The sequence below is a fragment of the Macaca fascicularis genome, chromosome 12, assembly GCF_037993035.2.
Source record: "Macaca fascicularis isolate 582-1 chromosome 12, T2T-MFA8v1.1".
Taxonomy (NCBI): Eukaryota; Metazoa; Chordata; class Mammalia; order Primates; family Cercopithecidae; genus Macaca; species Macaca fascicularis.
The window spans coordinates 96522670-96545237 of record NC_088386.1 but is presented as its reverse complement, the minus strand read 5'-3'; the positions used below and the strand labels follow the sequence as shown (position 1 = coordinate 96545237).

General features: G+C 42.2%; 1 protein-coding gene and 1 non-coding gene across 2 annotated transcripts in view; both read right to left on the bottom strand.

Annotated features, from left to right (window-relative positions):
• AOX2 (aldehyde oxidase 2) overlaps positions 1-22568 on the bottom strand; it is a 78090-nt gene that overhangs the window by 15522 nt on the left and 40000 nt on the right. Inside the window, exons 24-34 of the mRNA XM_074008565.1 lie at positions 20846-20933; positions 17967-18053; positions 17592-17783; positions 15173-15400; positions 11122-11217; positions 8976-9104; positions 6585-6659; positions 5713-5765; positions 3670-3784; positions 1840-1905; positions 1545-1733 (exon numbers count right to left, since the gene is read on the bottom strand). Coding sequence (XP_073864666.1) covers positions 1545-1733; positions 1840-1905; positions 3670-3784; positions 5713-5765; positions 6585-6659; positions 8976-9104; positions 11122-11217; positions 15173-15400; positions 17592-17783; positions 17967-18053; positions 20846-20933 — 1318 coding nt within the window. The remainder of the gene's footprint in view (positions 1-1544; positions 1734-1839; positions 1906-3669; positions 3785-5712; positions 5766-6584; positions 6660-8975; positions 9105-11121; positions 11218-15172; positions 15401-17591; positions 17784-17966; positions 18054-20845; positions 20934-22568) is intronic.
• On the bottom strand, positions 3886-4051 carry LOC123568170 (U1 spliceosomal RNA). Its single transcript, XR_006691391.2, has one exon. It is a non-coding gene; the product is annotated as a U1 spliceosomal RNA (small nuclear RNA).

Genomic DNA, 22568 nt, shown 5'->3' with positions numbered 1-22568 from the left:
TAGGTATCTGTATTTTAATGTAAAATTCCCCAACTTGTAAAAATACTGTGTAGGCCAAAGAAAAGTAAATCTTCAGGCTAGATTTAGCCAGTAGACCACCAATTTGCGACCTTTGAGTTAGTGAGACTGAGTCTGAATCCTGACCCTAACTCCCCGTGTTTCTCTGGGTAAGTGAGATAATCTTCTCTGTTCCTTTGTCAGTGAAGTGTGGGCAGTGATGCCTACTTTATAGGGTGTTGCAAGGATCAGGAAACACAAAAGCACCTAGCACAGCTCCTGGTACCTGGTAGCTCTCTGTTGTTTTTACATAGTACCCTCCATGTGGGACCTGCAAACCCCTGATTTTCCTGAGTGTCTGCTTATAAGTGACTGTCTGCAACTACAAGGACTCAAGGGTCCTGTCTGCCCTGTGTTACTCTTGGTGGCTTAAAAGCTGCTCTCTGTGGGCTCTTAGCTCCCTTTTGCCTTTGCCCCTTAGAGTGATTTCCAGTCCAATGAGAATCCAAAGGCCCCACTGATTGTCCTTCCTTTCAGGTTTGCCCTGACCTCATCACTATAGGTCTAGAGGAAGTTCCTGGCGTTCCTGGGCTGACAGTGGGATCCAGTTTGGACATGATGAAATTTCTACAGATGTAGTTGGATACTTTTTTTTTTTGGAGGATGGGTACTAGCAAGAAGTCTCCCAAAAGATCTTATTTATTTATTACTCAGACTGGTCTTGAATTCCTGGGCTCAAGCAATCCCCTGCTTTAGCCTCCTGAGTAGCTGAAGCTACAGGTGTGCACCACCATGGTCGGGAAAGATTTTAAAGTCTTAAGAGGAGTCAAGAAACTTTAACAATACATCTCAAACCTAGATGAAGTTTTTACTCTGAGTGTGGTTTTCACGTCATCTGCATAGAGCAAGGCAAACAAATAATGATATTTATTTTAATTTGCAGTTTCATTACTTTAGCAATTACTAAGGGTTGATGTCTTTGCTTTCTGATGCTATTAACATTTTGTGCCAGATAATTCTTTGTAGTGGGGGCGGGGGTTGCCTTGTACAAAATCACCTCCCCCACTCCCCCCACCCCAAATTGAGACCCACTGTTCTAGATGCATTGCTGGGTATGGTAAGGACCCTGAGCCCCTCTGAGGTGAGTGATTTGTCTGAGACCACGGGGAGGGGATAGGGCTTGGCAGGAACCCAGGTCTTCTGCGACCTTAGTCCAGGGTTCTGTCCACGGTGCCGCTGCTAGTATTTCAGTTGCATTGCACCTCCAATCCTGTTTAATATTGTCGTCTTCAGGGTCTTAAGTAAAAGTCTTATTCTATTAAGAAGTCAAAGCTTTTTGGCAAGTTTTAGAGTTTTCAGTGAAAGAGGAAATTATTAAAATCCTTGGCCCATGATTGCCATGGGTGATTCATCTCCAAATTCTAGCAGTCTGTAGTGATTTGTTCCTGATAACAGTTAACATTGACTTACTATTTTGTCTGCCTGCTTTCATTTGCCATGTGCTACCCGATCCATGACACTGTGCAGTGGTAAGTTTGGGTGCTTACCTTAGATGAATAGATGGTTAGTGGGGTTTGTGATGATGGCAGCAAGGAGACATTGAACTCCTCTGGGACATCAGTGATGGTTGGAATTTTGTACTCATCTGGGCTCCGAGAGTACAGGATGCCTTCTGGGGAGTATTTCAGTTCTTCAGTGGTATAAAGCCCCATTCCCTGAATAAACGAACCTTCAATCTGGAGGGGGACAATTTCAAGCTTTGTGACATTGTGTTAGAAGGCCTTTACCTACCTTGAGATGACTCCCAGGAAGGGGCATCCTCCCAGGTGGGCCAGCACCTACCTGCCCAATATCAATGGCCGGATTTAGGCTGCAACATGCATCCATGATGATGTCCGTTCTGATTTTCTGCCCAAAATAAAAATTACCTCACCAAAAATCTTGAATTAAAAGTATCGTTTTCAGGTATTTTCAAATGGTCTCTAGTTTTTCCAGAACTCCTGCTGGCTAATTAACACTGCATTGAACCCTGTCAACATTAGAGCTGTTAAGATGCCTGCTGAAGTCTTCAAATTGAGTGCCAGGACTGTCCATGACCCTGGAAGATCTCGTGCATTCATGGTTTTGACTCCTCTTAAGTGACTCCAAAGTCCATGACATGCTAGTGTGTCTGAGTGAGTCACTTGGTAAATAATTGTTGTGCCTGGTTTTTCATCTGATTCTCAACCTGAATTTGTTGTTGGAATATAATTTTTGAGCTCATGTAGTCCTCATGATAATCTGTGGCAGGTGGTACTGTTGCCATTTTACTGTGAAAATCCTAGAGCCATACTGGCATGTATGAGTTTGTGGATTTGCAAGATCTTGGAAGGTATTCAGAGCAAATGTCAAGACCACCTTTGATTTGCTAATGTACTTCCTTCTCTGAGAAGCACCACATGAATCTGGCCCTTGTTTTGTACTGGGCATAGGCCTGCAGGTTGTTAAGGAGCCACTAAAAGCCTCTAAGTGGCCTATCTCCGGAGTATCTCAGGGCTTCCCTTCTGCCCCCATTTTCCAGTGCTTGTTCTGACAAGATCATCATTCTCTGTTTGGGCTCAATACCTCAGCTCCTACTTTCTATCTAGCCCTTTGGACTTGGCAATTCTCTTTTGACTCAAACCTTGGCCTCTTGGACAACCTACTCTGGCCATTGGGACCAGCCTTCATCTATCCTCAACCTGGATAGGGAGGGAGATTGGACACATCTCAGAGTGGGCCTTCAGTTTACTTCTACATTGAAACCTGGTGTGTTTTGCACTGTAAGTGCTGGACGGTGGAAAGAGATGGCTGTGCACTAACGCTGAGTTGATGGATGATTTAGTTCACCAACCACAAATGGCCAGCCGCAATAGACCTGTCATTGAATTTCTCTGATTTCTCTTTAGTTAAAATAAGTTTTGCCTCTTTAAGAAATAAACTATTTAAAGGGATCAAAGTAATACTGAAATTATTGAACCTTAAACTCTAAGTGTAAACTGAAAGGCACAGAAAAGACCAAATTTTGACTTTTGTAGTGTCATAAATTCTGGAAGATCCCCATAAGTTTCATTTCTTTAGGGATTTATACCAAGGCCCTTGGGTAAAATTGCATCCTTTATAATGCAAGTTGTTAATTTTGGGTTAAGCATGATTCACTGTCTCCAATGGGTGGTTTCTTGGCTGTTCAATTAAATAGAAAATATAAAAATTATTTTCATACCTCTCTTCCTCCAAAATGTGTTTCAGTAACACTTTTTGGATAATTGACTTTGGAGAAACAGCACATTGCTATGTGCTTTCAAAATGTTTGCTCAAGACTATTTACTAAGTTAGTTATTCCTTCAGATTAGAAAATGTGTGTTTTCTTTATAAATAGAAGCTTTTTTTTGGAAGAAAACTTGGAAAGTGATTTTGTTGTCTAAATGAAATAAAAAATTTAATACATTTTAGACTATCATCAGCAATTCCTTTTTGACTACTATATTGTCTTTTTACATGGAAATTCAGGATTAGGCTAGATCTCTGGACCCTCCCATGGAATTGAAAGAATCTTGTTATAAGAGAATGACATAATGGAATTGGGCTATTCACTATACAACACACTTTTGTTGTTGTTTTGACTTGCCAAGAGGAAAGTTAGACTTGACTTACCTTGTGAGCACCTGTCAGGCAGTCAATTTCAACCTCAGAACAGGCAGCTCCATAGACATAGTAAGGAAATGGGTCCCCCACCCCCTTCTCCCAGTCCATGAAGGCCTTGTAGCCCCTGAGGGAAGAAATAAAGCCTTTTAGCTTGAGTGGGGGAGATCCCATGTTGATTTATTTTAAAAGTTACCAAAGTTTTTTGGGAGAATTTCATTTTTTTTCCCAGAGAGGGCACAAATACAGTCTCCTACCACAAATTATGCAGTTGAGTTTCCTACATTTGGGGAAACCACAGGAGTCAGCATTTCTGCAGTAAAATAGGTAAGATAAGCCTCACTCAAGGAAAACCACCTTCGGGATCATGATATCTCCCCTGCCAGGTAACTATAGCATTTCATTTGATTTATGTTCATTTTAATTGCCTTTTAAACTCATCAAAGAGGATATTCCTTGTGGCACAGTTAGGATGTCAAAAAGAGGGAGAAGCGAGCAGATTGTTTGGGACCGGACCTCACAGTGTGCCTGTATCTTGACCACAAAGGATTTAAGTGTTAGCCTGCCTGCCCACTGAGAACCTCAGTTGAATTTTATCAGTGGTCCCTCTGGAACCACTGTTCCCAGAGGGAGCCCATGGATAGTGCTAAGCAAACTCACAGGGAGCTGGTGGTAATTCAGGGTTGGTAAAAAAGGACTGGTGATTCAATGCATTAATCTATAATAGAAGATGTATTCAGATAGAGGGCTCGTTTACTCTCTTCTTGGGTAACTGAACTTAGGAATTTAGAACTCATTATGTACAAGGCTCTGGGCTGGGCTGTTATCTCCTTATTTCCTCATTCTTCATGAGGATTTGCTTTACTGTTTCGTGTGTGTGTGTGTGTGTGTGTGTGTGTGTGTGTCTATTGTTTGGTGGTTTATCTGATCAGACTGTAAAACTAATGTCACATGCTTCTTGAATTTGACAATGACTGGTGATTATCATCCTACCCATTCTCCGTTGTCTAGTAAGGAGCTTCAAAATAGACAGGTTTTATGGTAAAGGAAGGGGGATTTGTAAAATTGAGATGGAAGTCATTTCTAATGATAATATATTTTTACTACTCACAATAAAGAATAGTAAATGATTAGATGATTAAATAATGTAAATATGTAAATAATGATTAAATAAATAGTAAATAATGATTATAATGATTAGATGTTGTAAGTCAAGCATCTAATCTTTTTTTCCCCCAATAAGGGTGTTTTGTTGTTTAATTTTTTTTTGACATAACTGAAAGGCCTATGTGAAATCATAGAATTTTGGGCGTAGAAGGGACCTCAGCAGTCACATAATAAAAATGTATTTTACAAATGAGGGACCTGCGGCCCAGAGTTGAGGCAGTTTAGGTAGTCAAGAAAGTGACCATGTTCTCTGGACGCAGCACAAGCACTGTGGTGACAGCACAATCAACGCGAAAGCCTCAGCATTTCCATTGTAATCGCACTCATTCAAGCAAAGCTATCTTCAGTAGGGAATTTCCCATGTAGAGAGCATGGACACTTTGACTTTACCTGTCCTCAAACTGACCCTTTGCTTATTTTAATAGTAAAAAACACACCTCCGGGTGGAGACTGAAGATACTAATGAGACATGTAATGTATGAACAAGCATGTACAGCTGCACATGTGCACCCAGAAGACCACCCAGAACGTGCTTACTAGTAACACCTCTTCCCACTTCCTCATGAATAATCATATAAGACCCCCATAAAGGGAGCATCTGCAATGCTAGTCTTTGCTGTCTCATCCTTACGGACAGCCTGCCCGAAATTCTCTCTCAGGGTGTACTGTCTACTCTGCACCTCATTTTCAAAATACTCTTTTTTTTTTTGCAATAAATTACTCAATGCTGCACATCTTTTCCTGTGTGTCTCTTTTTGTTTGCTGTGTCTCTTGTTTAAATTCTTTTAAACTAAGAAGACAAGAACCAAAGTATCACAACAGCCATCAACAGTGATTGAGTTACGTCGTATTTTCTCAGCTACATCAAGATATTATTGTGATGTTTACCTGAAGTATCCAGTGGCTGAGAGACTGATTCTTTGTTCAAATGCAGCTTCTATCTGCAAAATGGGCATATTTAGTTAAAGCAAAACAAATATACCATCTGCTAGGTGAAGACAGAAATGTCCAATCTAAAACTGACATCTCATAATTGTTGCTGGTACTTTGCTACCAATAATAGAACTCATAATCATATTATTTTTCCATAACTGGCACACGAACAATTTCCTTCTGATTGAGTTTAGAAGTCTGGGTTGAACAAACATAAAACAGAATCTTGCTGCACATCCCTGAGATAGGGGCTCAGTGCACAAGGTATTTGGACTTCATTTCTAAATGTTAGAACTTTATAGTAAGCATGTGTGTAAATGTGAAATAATTGTTCTAATGAAAAAAGTCATAGGATATTGCAAAGTTGGATTAAGTTAGTCGTCTCCTTTGAGCCATTCAACAGTAAATAGGCCTTTTAGTTTTCTTCTTAACCTACCCAGAACATCATGTGCACGTGTGTGTGTGTGTGTGTGTGTGTGTGTGTGTGTGTGTGGCTTAGGAAGGCTCATTCTTTTGCTCTTATTTCTTACTTTAGCAGAGTGTATTCTTCATACACTTCTATTTCTCCTTCCAGTGATTGCTGTTTCCTGTGTGCTTTCTCCATACACACCTGGTACACATCCTGGAGTAGCCTCCTCAACCTTTAGAGATCCTGCCTGTTTGCAGAAATCCACTCAACTGGGGAAGAAGCAGGGGGCATGCTCCATCACTGTGACACTTAGAGGAACTGTCTCTGTGTGTGATGGCTGTGCACGGCTGTGGTGCTGTCTCAGTACTGGTTTAGATTGTTTTCTCATTTGTAGTGACAAAGGGAGTGGAACACTTACCCAGTTTTCCCATGTACCTTCCGGATGTTTCTTAATGATGGGCTCAAGGCGTTTCAGAAGGATCTGACAAGCATTCTTGAAGTAGTAAAGAATGGAATCCACATTAGAGAAGAGCCCAGTGGTTCTGGTGGTTACGATTTGTGTGAACAAATGTTCACTGATTAGGTCAGCAAGTGCTATGGAATGCGTGATCCTGAAAACTCGGCAACACAACTCCTGCCCTTGACAACAGTATTGGTTACTGGAGGGGTTTTTTCCCCTTCCTGTCTCACTTCCTGTGAAAATATGGGTTCAGCTGAATTTCTACTTTCAGATCCTCTTTCTTAGAATATTCAGGTTCTTAACTTCTCTCTCTCTCTCTCTCTTTTTTTTTTGGTTTGTTTTTTTTTGAGACAGGGTCTCACTCTGTCAACCAGGCTGGAGTGCAGTGGCACCATCTTGGCTCACTGCAACCTCGACATCTGGGCTCAAGCAATCCTCCCACTTCAGTCTCCTGAGTAACTGGGACTGCAGGCACTCACCACCAAGCCTGGCTGATTTTTGTCTTCTTTGTGGAGATGGGGTTTCACCATGTTGCCCAGGCTGGTCTTGAACTCCTGGGCTCGAGCCATCTGCCTACTTCAGCCTCCCAAAGTGCTGGGATTACAGGCATGAGCCACTGTGCCTGGCCCTTAGCATTTTTTTTCTACATCTTCTGTATTTTTTCATATTTCTCTCTCTCTCTCTTTTTTTTTTTTTTTGAGATGGAGTCTTGCTCTGTCACCAGGCTGGAGTGCAGCAGCATGATCTCGGCTCACTGCAACCTCTGCCTCCTGGGTTCAAGCGATTCCCCTGCCTCAGCCTCCCAAGTAGCTGGGACTACAGGCGTGTGCCACCACGTCTGGCTAATTTTTTGTATTTTAGTAGAGACGAGGTTTCACCATGTTGGGCAGGATGGTCTCGATCTCCTGACCTCGTGATCTGCCCGCCTTGGCCTCCCAAAGTGCTGGGATTACAGGCGTGAGCCACGGCACCCGGCCATGTTTATTCCAAATGGAATAAACATCCTATTTTCATTTAAATTTGTGCTTTCCAGTCTGTAACAATGACATGCCAAAATCCACCTGTGTCTGATCTCACCCTCCATCTGTTCATTCAACCACCATCAAACCAATACAATAAAGGCCTTGGCTTTGGGTATGAAATGAGAAAACAATTAAATTTACTTTATAATGACCTAGATCCACAAAGTTTCTGATCTTTAAAAGAAATCTAAAACTTAATACTCTAGAAGATGGATTGACACTTATTTTGGGCTGACAACTCCCATACACTCTGAGCTGTTCCTCTCTTGTGTTTGACCCTACTCCAAATTAGATCTCATGCATTTGAGGTTTCTCACACATTTGTTCCAAGCAAAAAAGAGTCTTTGCTTTTTGATTCCTTAAGTGATATCACCACAAAATTGGACTGATTTGAAAGGGGTTCCTACTGGTGGTATCATTGTAGCATTTTGGGAAAATATGGCTCACCACAATATCCCAGTGGAAAAGTGAACAATTTGCAACAGAAACATGATGAATAGATATATTTCAAAAGTACATGCAATCAGATATTTGAATTAAGGAATATGAAGTCATGATTCTATTCTGAGACAGTGAAAATTTAGCACTTTTTAAAAAATATCAGTTAAAAAAAAATCAGTACAAAGAAAAGCTCTAAGTACTCGGTAAAATACCACTGAAGACAATGCTTCCATTGCACCCTGTCTCTTTGGCTGGGGTCTGCCTGCCTAGCTGCCTGCAAGAACCTGGTTATGCTGGAAGAAACTTGTGCAGCTCTGCATTACTTGGCAGTCAAATTTCTTCTTGCTGTGTCTCCTAGGAACAGAGACTGCCTGTTCACCAAAATCCATTCTCCCCTTCTTCCATATCAGCTGGACATACGGTGTCCCACTACTCTACATTTCCCAACCTCCGTTGCAGTTAGACATAGCCTGAAACTGGTTCTGCTAATGGACTGTGAGTGGAGGTTGCATCACTTCCAGATCTGGCTCAGAGTCTTCCACACCGGCTCCTCCATGCTCACTAGAATGATGACACCCAGGGCGACTTGGCACGCCACATGTTGAAGATGGTGGAGCCTCCATCAATTTGGGTGCTCAAATGACCAAACAATGCTTGGGACTAATATGTGTACAAGACAGGGACTTTTACTGTGTTTGAGCCTTTACATTTTGCGTCTGTCATCTCAATTTAGCCTACTCCAAATACACTCTCCCAATATTTTAGTTATCCCAGACTATGTTTAGTGACCCAGATGACTTCTCTGAAGTCAACTATTGTACCTGTATCCAGCCATAAAAACCAGAGACGTGGGAGAGGCACACCAAGGAGAGACAGGAAGACTCACCTGCACAGCTCTGCCATTGACATCTGCACCAACAGACGCTGCTGTAGCAATTGTATTAGGTACTGTTGCTGTGCTCGTTTCAGAGATGTGGATACAGGACATGGGTATTTTTAACTCACGGCTGGCCACCTATGATAAACAAATATTTTCAAGTCCAGCAAGGACTTCTATTAATATTTGAATCATTATTTTTCTGAATAAAAATTATTTGTTATTACATCCATAATACCCTTTTAAGACTAAAATAATTTACTTTATAAGCATCAAAACTACTTTTTTTGTAAGGACTCATGCTGATTTTTACAGTGTTTTCTTGGTAATATTCCACAGTGGTTCTTTTCAAATTTAGTCCATTTAGAATGTTAAGAATTTCCTTTTTTCTAAGTTTTAAATGTGTAGGAAGTAGGCCAAATTGAGATTTTCAGGCACTTATTTGGTTCAGTGGCAGGAAGAAAAAGAGGGATGGAGGGAGAGAGAGAGAAAAAGAGAGAGAGAGGGAAGACTGAGATGAGATTGACTCAGAATTTGGTCTGAAATCTTTCGATATCAGTATCAGATGAACTTGGAATGACCCTGAGGACCTTTTTCTTGCTCTTATCCTCCCCACTTTTTTTCTATTTGTTCTCCCTTGCTTATATTCCTCCAGTATTTGCTGTTCATTTTTTCTGTTTTTTAAAAATATTTTTAAAAAGATTATTATTATTATTTTAGAGATGGAGTCTCACTGTGTTGCCCAGGCTGATCTTGATCTCCTGGACTCAAGTGACCCTCCTGCTTCAGCCTCCCGAGTAGCTGGGACTACAGGTGCATGCACTGCACCTGGCTTCTTTTCTGTTCTTTTCCTTCCAGTTTCTCTAGCAAACACATGTGGAGATGAAGATATTTAATCAAGAAATGAAAAGGAAAGAAATGAAAGAGAAGAAAGGACAAGGAAAAAACATTATTTTGGCTTCTCTTGTCTTTTTGTTTTTGCAAAAAACACCTTCTCAAGATATCCTGTTCCCAAATGCTGATCTTCGGACTAATTTCATTCAATATGAAGTTTCTCCAGAAAGATGCAAAATGAAAAAAAGGGATGACTTTGTTGTTTCTTGGTGGTGAAAATCCAAAGGGAATTTATTGGTTCGTATAACTGAGCAGGATAGATGGAGCTAGTGTGAAGTACATGTGGATCTAGGGGCTTTGTGGTCTCATCAGGGTCTCCTCTCAGCCTCTCACATTTGCTTTTCTTTCTACGATGGCCACACCATTGACATCAGTAGACAGGTTCCATCCATGGCACAGAACTGCCTGTGGCAGCCCCTGCCCTATAGTATAGTACCTAAACAACTACAGGGGAAAGATGGCTCCTTTCTCCCAGCATCTACACATCAATCCCAGGAAAGGCTCTGAGTGGCCTTGCTTGAATCATGTGTCCTTTCCCAGAGTCAGTGGGATTCTGGAACCCTGACTGACCAGAGGCGGGTCTTGTGCCTAGATGTGCAGCAGGCATGGGAGTAAGGGTGGGGATGGAGCTGAAAGGTACCCTAATTGAGGAGTCTTTCAGAAATCTATGGCATGTGAGAGGTACAGCACTCCAAATGACCTAAGGGGCTGGATGGTCAAAAGCTACAGATGCACGCTATAACAATCTAATACATTTGTCACAGGGTTATTTAAAGAATTATTCTTGTTTTCTCCTGAGATTATATTCTTACTAATTGGTGTGTATGTATGTGTGTTAAATATCTTATAAAACTTGTAGGATGATGGCTGTTGATGAAATACTCATCCTTACTTGTCAAAATAAAACATTAGCAATCTAATATCGTTGTCTAAAATGTAAACATTAAAACTACAAAAGCTGAGAAACTCCTGCTCCTGGTTGCCTGCTCGGAGCGCCCACCACAGGGCTCCATGGGTTTCTTAGTGGCGTTTTCACTAATGATCACCCCCATCCATGAACCCTGGCCAAGCTCCAGGACTGTCTGCATACACGTGGGATTTCTGCCACCTCAGCCTTTCTATTTGATATGTAAGAAACCTTCCAACTAAATAGTCAAGATCTCAGTGTTTGAATACAGGGAGTCAGCATTTACCCTAAGAGATGAATCCCAACTTTCAACAATGTATATAGAGAGTAATGCTTTAATTTCATTTATTTTACCTGCAGCATTTTGGTGTGAATACCTTGTCCCAGTTCATTGCCTCCATGTGTGACCAACACAGACCCATCTGTGTAGATATGAACCAGTGCAGCTGCCTAGTAAAAGAATCGGAAGGCATAGCTCAGTGCAAGCTAGCATTTGGTGAGGTTCAATATAAAGCATAAGGTAGTGAAACACCAGTCTCAGGGAGTGGAGGGGGTCAGAGAAGCAAACTTTCCTGGTAGGATGCTGAAGTTTAGTTCTGTTTTGTGCAAAAAGTCGCCTGTAAAGAACATTCCTCCTGATTTTCATAGGAGCCCCTTTGGATACCCCAGGAGTTGGTAGTATCGGTTCCAGTTGTTTGAAAGTCACTCTCATGCTTAAAAATCACTGGCTGACCATTAAGCTAGTTATTTAAATGTTTTAGTTACTTGCACATAGCGTGTACCAACTGTGCTCAGCTCTAGATACATAAGGATGAACAAGACATGGCTCTTCCTCAAGCTGCTCACAGTGTGGTGGAAAGACAGGCTGGAGAGCAAGTCACTGTAGTGTAGGATGACCAGTGAGATAATGAGAGTGGCATATGGTGCCCTGGGAGACCTGGGAGGACAGGTCCAACTCCTGTGCTGCTCAGGGGTGACAAGTGACAACGGAAGAGAATCACAGACTGAAGAAGGCTTTGCCATGGGCAAGGTGGGCAAACCCCCCACAGCCTGGAAGGGAAAGCTCGGCTCCTTATTCCACTAGGAAGCCTTGTGGGATTTGGTCTCTTGTACAGTCCTTGTGGCCCCCTGCCTTGCCTCCGAGACTGGCCCCACTGCAGTCTCCTTTCTGACCTGTGCTCCTTGCTTCTGTCCGATCTGTTGTTCTGGCCGGCTTCTCCTCCTGTTCCTTACCTGTCTGCCCAGCCTGCAGGGCCACGTCCCACAGTCTACATTCTGTTAAAACTTCCTCACTTGGCCGGACATTGTGGCTCACGCCTGTACTCATCCTAGCACTTTGGGAGGCTGAGGTGGGTGGATCAAGAGGTCAGGCGTTCAAGACCAGCCTGGCCAAGATGGTGAAACCCCATCTCTACTAAAAATACAAAAATTAGCCAGGCATAGTGGTGGGTGCCTGTGATCCCAGCTACTTGGGAGGCTGAGCAGAGAACTGCTTGAACCCAGGAGGCGGAGGTTGAAGTGAGCCGAGATCGCACCACTGCACTCCAGCCTGGGTGACAGAGCAAGACTCCGTCTCAAGAAAACAAAAGAAAAGAAAACAAAACAACCCAAAAACTTCCTCACATGTGTCTCATCCCCATCTGGGAAGGATCGATCACTTCCTTCTTTGTACTTCTCCTTACAGGAATACTGGGTTGAAGAGTGTCCCTCCCCTGCCCCCTAAAATTCATGTCTGTCTGAAACCTCAATACACAACTTTATGTAGTCTTTGCAGATGCAACTACTTAAGATAAAATCATACTGGATTGTGGGGGCCCTGAATTCAATGACTGGTGTCCTTGTAAGAGGGCCATGGAAGATGGAGGCAGCCGCGACTGGAGTTATGTTGCCACAAGCCAGGTAATACCAGGAGCCACCAGGAGCTGGAAGAGCAAGGGAAGATTCTTCCCTGACGCCTTCAGAGGCAGCATGGCCCTGCTGACCCCTTGAGTTTGAACTTCGGGCCTCCAGAATTGTGAGAGAATAGTTTGTCATTATTGAGTCACCCAGTTTGTGGTACTTTGTTAGAGCAGCCACAGGTAAGGAATCCTGGAGGTAAGAGGATCTTCTCTGAGAGTCTCGCCATGGAGGGACACCTGGTCTTAACTCACCTTTGTGTCCTGTAAATACCTCTGAGCAGCTCCCAGCCTTGCGTGATGGCTCATGCCTGTAATCCCAGCACTTTGGGAGGCCAAGGCAGGTGGATCACCTGAGGTCAGGAGTTTGCGACCAGCCTGACCAACATGTTGAAACCCCGTCTCTACTAAAAATACAAAAATTAGCCAGTCGTGGTGGCAGGCACCTGTAATCCCAGCTACTTGGGATCCTGAGGCAGGAGAATCGCTTGAACCTGGGAGGCGGAGGTTAACAGTGAGCAGAAATTGTGCCATTGTACTCCAGCCTGGGTGACAAGAGCAAAACTCTGTCTTAAAAAAAAAAAAAAAATCTCTGAGTGGGTCTGAATCACAGGGACACTACATCAATGTTTGATAAATTGGACAAAGGGAAAGGTGGTATTTTTTTCCTTCCAGGAGGAGGAGGAACGAAGGCTTCAGCCCATTTGTGTCTCCAGATGCCTGGAGGTCCAGGGTTGGCTCAGAGGGACTCGGGAGCATCGAGGCTTGTAGCTGTTAATAATAGGATTTACTTACCGTGGGCCTTTTGACTCCCACTGAGGACAGAACTCTCATTGCCAATTTAGACGGTAGGTGTTCCAGCTTTGTGAGTCATCAGCTGACCTGGAATAACACCCTTCTATTCCTAGCCAGGTGATTCTAGGGTGCCTCAATTTAGAACTCTGTGGGGCAGCTGGAGGATATTCCAATGGAAACTTAAAAGTCATTGCTTGATTTGAAGGTTTTCTTTGTGATGAGATGACATGTTGGTTCCCATGAATGATGGCAGAGTGTAGGCTGTGGTTTAGATGCGGTGTAGCCATACAGGTGAAGGGAGGTGTGTTATAATAAAAAGTAAATATTTGATCTTTGCCCCTGGTTCTTAGTTCAGAGTTCATAAAGCCTTGGAATTTTTTTCTGCTAATGAGATGACTCATGAGAAGGGCTTAGGTAGCTTTAGGATGGGGGCTTGGAGGCGGTGTGCATTGATCTTTCAGTCGTCCTCCCCATCTTCTTGGGATGGGGGCTAGAGATTGAGTTCAATCACTAATGGCCAATGCTGTAATCAATCATGCCTGTGTAGTGGAACCTCCAATAAAAACCCCAAATGATGCAGTCTGGGGCTCCTGGGTTGGTGAACATGTGGAGGTGCTGGGAGAGTGTCTGCCTGGAGAGGTCAGGGAAGCTCTGCCCCCTTCCTATCCCTTGCCCTAGGCAGCTCTTCCATCTGGCTGTTCCTGAGTTGTATCCTTCAGAGTAAACTGGTAATGGTCATAAGTAAAGTGCTTTCCTGTGTTCCATGAGTCATTCTAGCAAATTATCAAACCTGAATGGGGGTAGTGAAAACCTCCAAATTAGTAGTTGGCCAGGCAGGAGTGTGAGTAGCTGGAGCCCTCCATTTGAAGCTGGTGTCTAAAATAGGGGCGGTCTTGTGGGACTCAGCCCTTGATCTGTGGAGTCTGCACTAACTCTGGTAGTTAGTGTGAGAACAGAATGGTTGGACACTCACTTGGTGTTGCAGTTGGTTTGGAAAAGACAATATTTGGCGTCAGAGAGGAAACCACACATGCAGCTCTCAAGTTTCTCTGACGCTGCAGCCTTTGATTCCATCTAGCTTGCAGACAGGACAGTTAACCTTCCTGTGCCTGTTTATAGAAGGGGCATGCTGGGCCTGAACAGAAATGTGACCCAGAGGTTCAGGGGGTCTCATCCTACCCACCAGAGGAGGAGGTGCCCTGAGAGGAGTGTCTGAGCTCTCCTGGGAGGGGCTCAGGGATGCTCTGGATGACATCCACAGTGTTCCAGGAACCCAGCCAAGTGCTGCTCTACACTCACTAGCTCACTGAGTCCTCATCAATCTTAAGACAGAGTTATTGTTATTATTATTATTGTTGTTGTTATAACTGGGAAAGCTGAGGCTCAGAGATGTTGAATAACTTAATGTCGCACGCCTAGTGAAAACAGAGCCGAGGATTTCTCAGGTCTTCCTGACTTCAGTTGATTAGGGATTTGTTTCCCAAGAAGGAAACAAATATTGCACTGTATTAAAAATGTTTGCAGATGGGGGTGCTGCTCTGGACAGTTCTGTACATTTCTCTTAGGTGTTGGCAGGGTTGGTTGGCCAGCCTTGCCAACCAACTTAGGCTGGCTCAGTGCTCTAAGAAATGAGATATTTTTCAAAGTCCACAGAAGCTGATTGGGCCAGGAGCGTGTCTAGCATGAGTGTTATTTATCCTATATACAAGTCTTACCTGATGATAGCTTGTTGCAGCAAAGCCAACTGAAAACTTCATGGGAATAATAGCAATGCCTTTCTTCTTCCAATAATTCTTCTTATTGAACTCTTCGACTTGCATTCTTCTGCTGTGAAAGGAAGACTTGTCCAGACATTCATTCCAACATCGTATCAGGGTCTCAGGGTTGAATGCTTGTTTGTAGATGGTTTTGTCAACTGTTTTGTACATATTTTTCTCTCTAATCTGAAACAGGTGGGAGATTCAGTCAATAGTTATGGTAAGACAGAAACTGATGGCCAAATAGAGACTTGAAAAGCATCTCCACTAAAGCACAAGCTGTAAAGAAGGGAAGACAGGGTCTGTTTTTTCTTTGAATGGCACATGCTTTTGCAAAAATAGTAGAGGTTATTTTTTACCTCTTCATCAATGTACCAGTTAGGGTCACTCCCCACTAGAAGTGGAGGGTAGCAGGTGGAGACTAGTCCACAAAAGGCAGTGGGATAGAGGGGCCTAGGGAGGCCCCTTTTCTTTTCTTTTTATTCTACAAGGTTCAGAGGATGGAGAAGAGCTGGTAGGCAGTACCCTAAAGCAAGGATTCATTGTCATAACTGAAAATTTGTTCTGCCAGGGAGGAATAGCATTGCAAATAATAGCAGATCCCCTCTAAGTCTTCTAAGTGCCTTTGGAATGTATGGACAAATCTTTTAAACAGTTTCTTTGGGCCTGGTGTGGTGGCTTACACCTGTAATCCTAGCACTTTGGGAGACTGAGGCAGGGGGATCACTTAAGCTCAGGAGTTCAAGAGCAGCCTGGCAACACTGTGAGACCTCATCTCTAAAAGAGAGAAAGAAAAAAAAAAGAAAGAAAAATGGTTTATTTGAATAAGCCGTGTTTTATGTGATATGTCCTGGAAACTTGCAACACTTGACAAAGGAGAGCCTGCTGAGATATGCCTAGAAGTTCTTTTTTTTAAATCATCTCCATTTATTCTAATCACAGTAAAATAATTATTATTATTGGCAACAACATTGGAATAATACTATCCAGTTTATAAAACAAATATCGTAATGAATGTTAAATTATTTGATTCTTGCAGGAACTCTGTGAGGTGAGTCATTTATAGATAAGGAAACTGAACCACACAGAGATTGACGCTCTTGCTCATGCTGTTCTACTTGCCTAGAACACCTTTCCAACCTCAGTGCCTATTATTCTTCAAGGCCTATCTCAAGTGCCATCTTCTCCAGAAAGTGATTCCTGGTTCCCCTCTCCCATGCCAACGTGATGCCTTCCTTCTTTGGTACCCATGGAACACTGTACGTGACTTCTCTTAGGATAACTACTGCCTTCCTTGTACAAACTATTAGGTGTTCTCTTGTTTGTAGGAAGTACCCCGACAATTACAAACCTGGAATTCCTGTTGAATTTAGGGACAAAACAGTTCTAGGGACAATACATAGGAGAGTTCTTGCTGGAGCAGGGGTTCTGTATTGGGGAAACAGGGGACAGAAGTGGAAAAGGTAGGGTGGGCTCTGACTGGAATGTTTGGGGAGTGGAAGCAAGTTATTGACCATGAGCTGAGTTCCAGAAGCTGCCTCTCTCTAGCCCAGCATACTGAACAACCTGCGCACCTTCTGGTCTATTGTGAAAAACAGTATTTTTCAGAGGGCGTTCTTCTGGCAGTATTTCTCAAAAGTTTTCAAGTGCGCCAGTAATTCCACTTCTGTAAATTTATCCTAGAGATATACAATAAAGCAAACATATACCTGGGTACATATGTACCAAGACGTTTATTGCAGCAACATTTTAATGGTGAAAAATGGTAACAACCAGAATGTATATTAATAGCATTAATAGTGGAGTGGCTAAATAAGTTATGGTAAGTGCATATTACATAGTACTATTCAGTCATGAAAAAGAACGAAGCAGACCATTCTACTGACGTGGAAAGATGGCCATGGCATACTGTCCTGTAGGAGAAGGAAGGGGCAGAGGCAGAGTAATATGTATGCTATGGTCCCATTCTGGTAAATAACCATACATGTGCACATATATGTTATATGTCAATGTTTAGGTATATGTGTATGAATACAAATGGGTGGCCAAAGATAGAAAAAGGGGTAGAACAATAAACACGGAATTGTTAACAATGATTACCCTTGACCAAGAGGGATGGGGGTGGAAAAAGGGGCATTCCCTTTTTTTGATTACTTTGGTGTGGTCTGAATTTTAAATAGAGTAATTATTTTGGTACGAATTTAAAAAAAAGAGATGTTTGCGTAAGTAAGGAAGGAGTAAGATAGGGTGAGGTGAATTCTGAGCTGGGGCTAATTCATGTGGTTCTTCTAGTGTGTTTCCTTGGGTCAAAGAAGCTGGGTTTCCCACTGGTCCCATTCATCAGCAACTTTGGTTATGGCCTTGGTTACAACCTTACCTTTTCTGGCGGAAGGCCACATTTGGCTGCCACAGCTGTGATGCACGATTCTGTTACTAGGGCTCCTTGTGGGAAGCCAAATCCACGAAAGGCTGTATTGGACGGTAAATTTGTCATGCATGCACGGCCCCGGAACCTGAGGTTGCGAATTTTATATGCATTTTCCAGCTTTAGTATTAGAAATTCTGTTACCTAAAAAGGGATATTCACATATCATCACTTTTTTTTTTCTTTTTTCTTTCTCTGAAAGTCAAGTACAGAGTCAAACTGCTTGTGGAATTTAACTACGTTAGGAAATAAACTTCGTAAAGAGTCATCTAGAAATTTGGCATTCTACTCATGGTCAAACATGTTGCTGCTCTCTGGTGTACGTACCAGCTCAGAGTCATCCAGCGTGCATCCTCCATTAATGTAGCACTCAATGTCCAGAGCTTTGATCCGCCCGTTGTTCGTGAATCCTACCTGTCACCAAATGATAGTTATTTACTGAAATGTTCAAAATTCGCATGCCAATTGTGAGACATAGCCCAGTTCCCCCATAGGGCAGGACAGAGGCCAGACTCAGCTCCCTGTTTGCTCTATGGTGTACCATGCCTTGCTTGACTGATGGAGACTTCTTCTGAGCTGAATTTTGCTGAGCTCTTTCCTTCCAACATGTGATTTTCTGGCTTCACAGTCAGCATGGAATTCTAAAGACTTTGCTTGTCTCCTGGACTATAATTGCCACCCTCTTTGTCCTTATTCTTGGAAGATTCCCCTTCATTTTTCTTTCTAATTTAGTCTGTGGTTTCCTCCCTTGTGAAAAAGTCTCTGGAATTCCAGAATGTGTTGGAATGAATCACAGTGTATCTTGTTATGGGAAAGCCTCTGAAGCTGAGGTCCTTGAATGGATGCATGGGGACTGCTCTCTTTTCGCTAGGTGGTGAAGGTGCTTTGTACATGCTTACCCGACCTAACAAACCTGAGCTCGTGCTGTTGTTACTGTTTGGGAAGAGCTTAAGGCAGCTTGCATTCTTTTAATGTTGCGACTCCCCTCCACCCACCCATACCATTTTGTCTCTACAGTCCACATTAAAAAGAAAAGAAAAATCCCCACTCCCTACTGCAGTTCTACCAAATGAGGATTGACCCAGGTCCCTTTGCCTTTCTGAAAGCAGGATAAATACAACAGAAGGATCCACACGACCATATAACTACAGGGTCAACATTAGACTTTGAAGTTTACCTTTGACTTTCATGAAGAAAGGACTGCTAAGCAAAATGGTACTATAAATAAGGTAGCAGAATCCTTAAACTATTTCATATAAACTTTTCAAAAATTTGGAAGAACCTATTTACACATAAACACATGTTATCCTAATTTACAAGTAGTTCTGAATAACCTAGCAAAACTTTATTAGCTGTGTCTGAAGGATTTTATATATCTATATATATGTGTATATATATATGAGACATGAAATTGTTTATATATATTATATTGGAATTGAAATTGTTTCTTAAAAAATAAAATAAAAGTTGGACTTTTCTTTTTTTTTTTTTTTTTTTGAGATGGAGTCTTGCTCTGTCTTGCACAGGGTATATAGTGCAGTGGTGCAATCTTGGCTTACTGCAACCTCCGCCTCCTGGGTTCAAGCCATTCTCCTGCCTCAGCCTCCCAAGTAGCTGAGACTACAAGTGCGTGCCACCACGCCCAGTCAATCTTTTGCATTTTTAATAGAGACAGGGTTTCACTATGTTGGCCAGGCTGGTCTCGAACTCCTGACTTTAGGTGATCCACCCGCCTCAGTTTCCCAAAGTGCTGGGATTACAGGTGTGAGCCACCACACCCAGCCAAAATATAAAATAAAACTTGGATTTTTCAAAAAATCTATTTCCCTCTTTTATACTTTATATTATTATAATTACCAAAATATTAACAGTCTAGAATCTTCTTAACAAGTGTTAGTACTAAAACAATCTCATAACTTTGATAAGAGCACAACCATCACCACAACCACAACTGCTCCAATCTTAGCAGTGTGTCTCTACATTTCTCTCAGTTTTATAGGACAATAATAGCTGTGACTTAATATCTGTGCATTTGAAGGCAAATGAAAAGTTTAATTGGCCAACTATTAGAGAAGGTCTTCCTCTCCAATTATAAAAATTATTAATGCCAATGGAAGAAATACAATTGTTCTGTGCTATAGAAAACTGTGGTTTTTGTAATACAGGGAAGATAATCGAAGGCAATGACAAAATCAGATAGAAAATCTAACTATGAATATGCCGCAAGCAATTCCCAGGTAAAGTATGTTCAATACAACTTAGATTATATTAGAATGATCGTAACAGCTCAATCACAGATTTGAAAAGGTAGTATTGTAAGCTCGTGGCCAGCAAATATTTTTAAGATGTTTATATTATAATTACATAAAAATGCAGTAAATGCAGTTTGAAACAATTTTAAATTCACTACTTACTGTATTATTTTTTCTTACATGCAAAAAGCTTTTGTGACAGTATCATAGCCACTTTGTAAAAACACTTGTATAAAATGATTTTGCAGTTAAAATGGTCAAATTGTTTCCAAACATTTCCACCGAAAAATATTTGTATAGTCAAGAAGGTTTGGCATAGTAATGTTTGTACCTTCTATCAGTGTTTGTTTGTTTGTTTTGAGGAGCCACTAATGTGAATCCTTATTCCTTCAAGTAGTGTTTTGGTCATCATTTGAAATTGTATTTTTATCATTAAACTTCTTCACAATTATTTGCTAGAATTATTAAAAGTTCCTCATAAAATGTTATGAATATTCAAATACACAGCATCCTTATTTAATATTTTAGATGCTAAGTTTATTTTTAGAATTTAGCAGAATCAAAATGCTAGAAAAGAGCAAAGCCATTCAGATAAAATCAGATATTTATTTATCTATTTGTTTATTTATGTCCGAGACAGGGTCTCACTCTGTTGCCCAGGCTGGAGCGCAGTGGTGCAATCTTAGCTCACTGTAGCCTCCACCTCCTGGGCTCAAGGGATCCACCCAACCTCAGCCTCCCAAGTAGCTGGGAGTACAGGCATGTGGCACCATATCCAGCTCATTTTTGTAATTTTTAAGAGATAGGGTCTCCCCATGTTGCCCAGGCTGGTTTTGGAACTGCTGGGCTCAAGTGATTTGCCTGCCTTGGCCTCCCAAAGTGGTAGGATTACAGGTGTGAACCACAGTGCCTGGGCAAAATGAGATATTTTAATAATTCATCTTTAATACTCACTTTATATTTTCCAAATAATGGGTGCCTTCCTCCAGTTATTAACATATCGTCTTCACGATCAAGGACAAGACGAATGGGATGACCTGTTCTAAAGAAAATAAATCTTAGGTTCTCCATCCATCCATCCATCCATCCATCCATCCGTCCGTCCGTCCATTCATCCTCTCATTCACCTATCTACCCATATTTATCCATCCCCTTATTTAACTATCTACCCACCCATCAATGTATCTGCCTATTATCCATCCATCCACCATCCATTCTCCCACTCTTTATTCAACCATCTATCCCTTCATTTATCCCATATAAATGTATTAATATCATACAACATGCTAGACACTAATGTGAATTAATATATGACTAAATCATCATTGTCTCTATAACTCAGTGGTTGGAGATCTCATTAAAAGTATTAATGTCACACGCAGTTAAGTTGAATTCTATAGCTTCAAGTTTGACCTTCACCCACATCCAGACATTTGCATTATCTCCACCACTAGAGATAACGTACTATCTCTAGTAGATAGTGTACTAGAGATAGTGTACTATTACCAAAGAGAAAGAATGTGAACAGATAAATGCAAATGTCTGGGAAAACAAGGCCAAACAGTCATCCTAGGATGTCTGGGTTAGCGTCTCCATTCTCATCCCTGAAGGCTATGCTGGCCAAGTTGGGCTCTCATGCAGGGAGGAGCCTCATCTTTTCTCCATCTCCAGAGCAGAGGCTTCTAGACTTTGGAGTGCTGAAGAATCCTCTGGCACGCTGCTGAAAATGCATATTCCTGGGCCTTTGTACTAGGATTTGGATTCAGTGGGTCAGGGAGGGGCTTTAGAATGCATTTTTCTCAGTGATGTTGATTCAGGTATCTTCAGGCAAATGTTGAAAATCACTATCCTAGTGCAGGGTTTCCTGGTCTTCCCCAATTGTGAGGACAATCTGGAACATCAGAGAAATGCAGTTTCCAGGTCCATCCCCTGCTAATTCTGATTCAGTGGTGCTGGGATGGGGAGGCAGAACTTTCTTTTCTGAGACAGGGTCTTGCTCTGCCACTCAGGCTGGAGTGCAGGGGTATGAACACAGCTCACTGCAGCCTGACCTCCCGGGCTCAAGCAATCCTCCTGCCTTAGCCTCCAGAGTAGCTGGGACCACAGGCACGTGCTACTGTGCTCAGCTATTTTTATTTTATTTTATTTTATTTTAAATCTTTGTAGAGACAGGAATTTCACTATGTTTCCCGGGCTTGTCTTGAACTTCTGGGCTCAAGTGATTTTCCTGTCTCAGCCTCCCAAAGTGCTGGGATTATAGGCATGAGCCACCATGCCCAGCTAAGGCAGGAATTTCTATGACATCAGGCAACTCTTACTTACTATTAGGTTTGGGAACATTACTCTGAGGATCATTTAATGCACGGCCCTTGTGTACCAAGGTAGAGTTGAATGTTAAGGCACTGGTTGCCACACTTGGCTGCACAGTGGAACCACTGGGGAAGTTTTAAAATATACTGATACCTGGGTCGGTATGGGGCAGCCTAGGCACTGGGATTTAAATGCTGCCCAGATGATTCTAACTTGCAGTCGTGTTTGAGAAGTCTTAAAGGCACAACGCCTGGGGGGAATTCAGTGAACTGATTATCTTGTGCTGAGTCCTCAGTGGGTGTGAATGGAGAGGAGTTAATTATGGAAAGACCTGGAGATGGGATTCAGATCCTGCTTTATCCCGCTT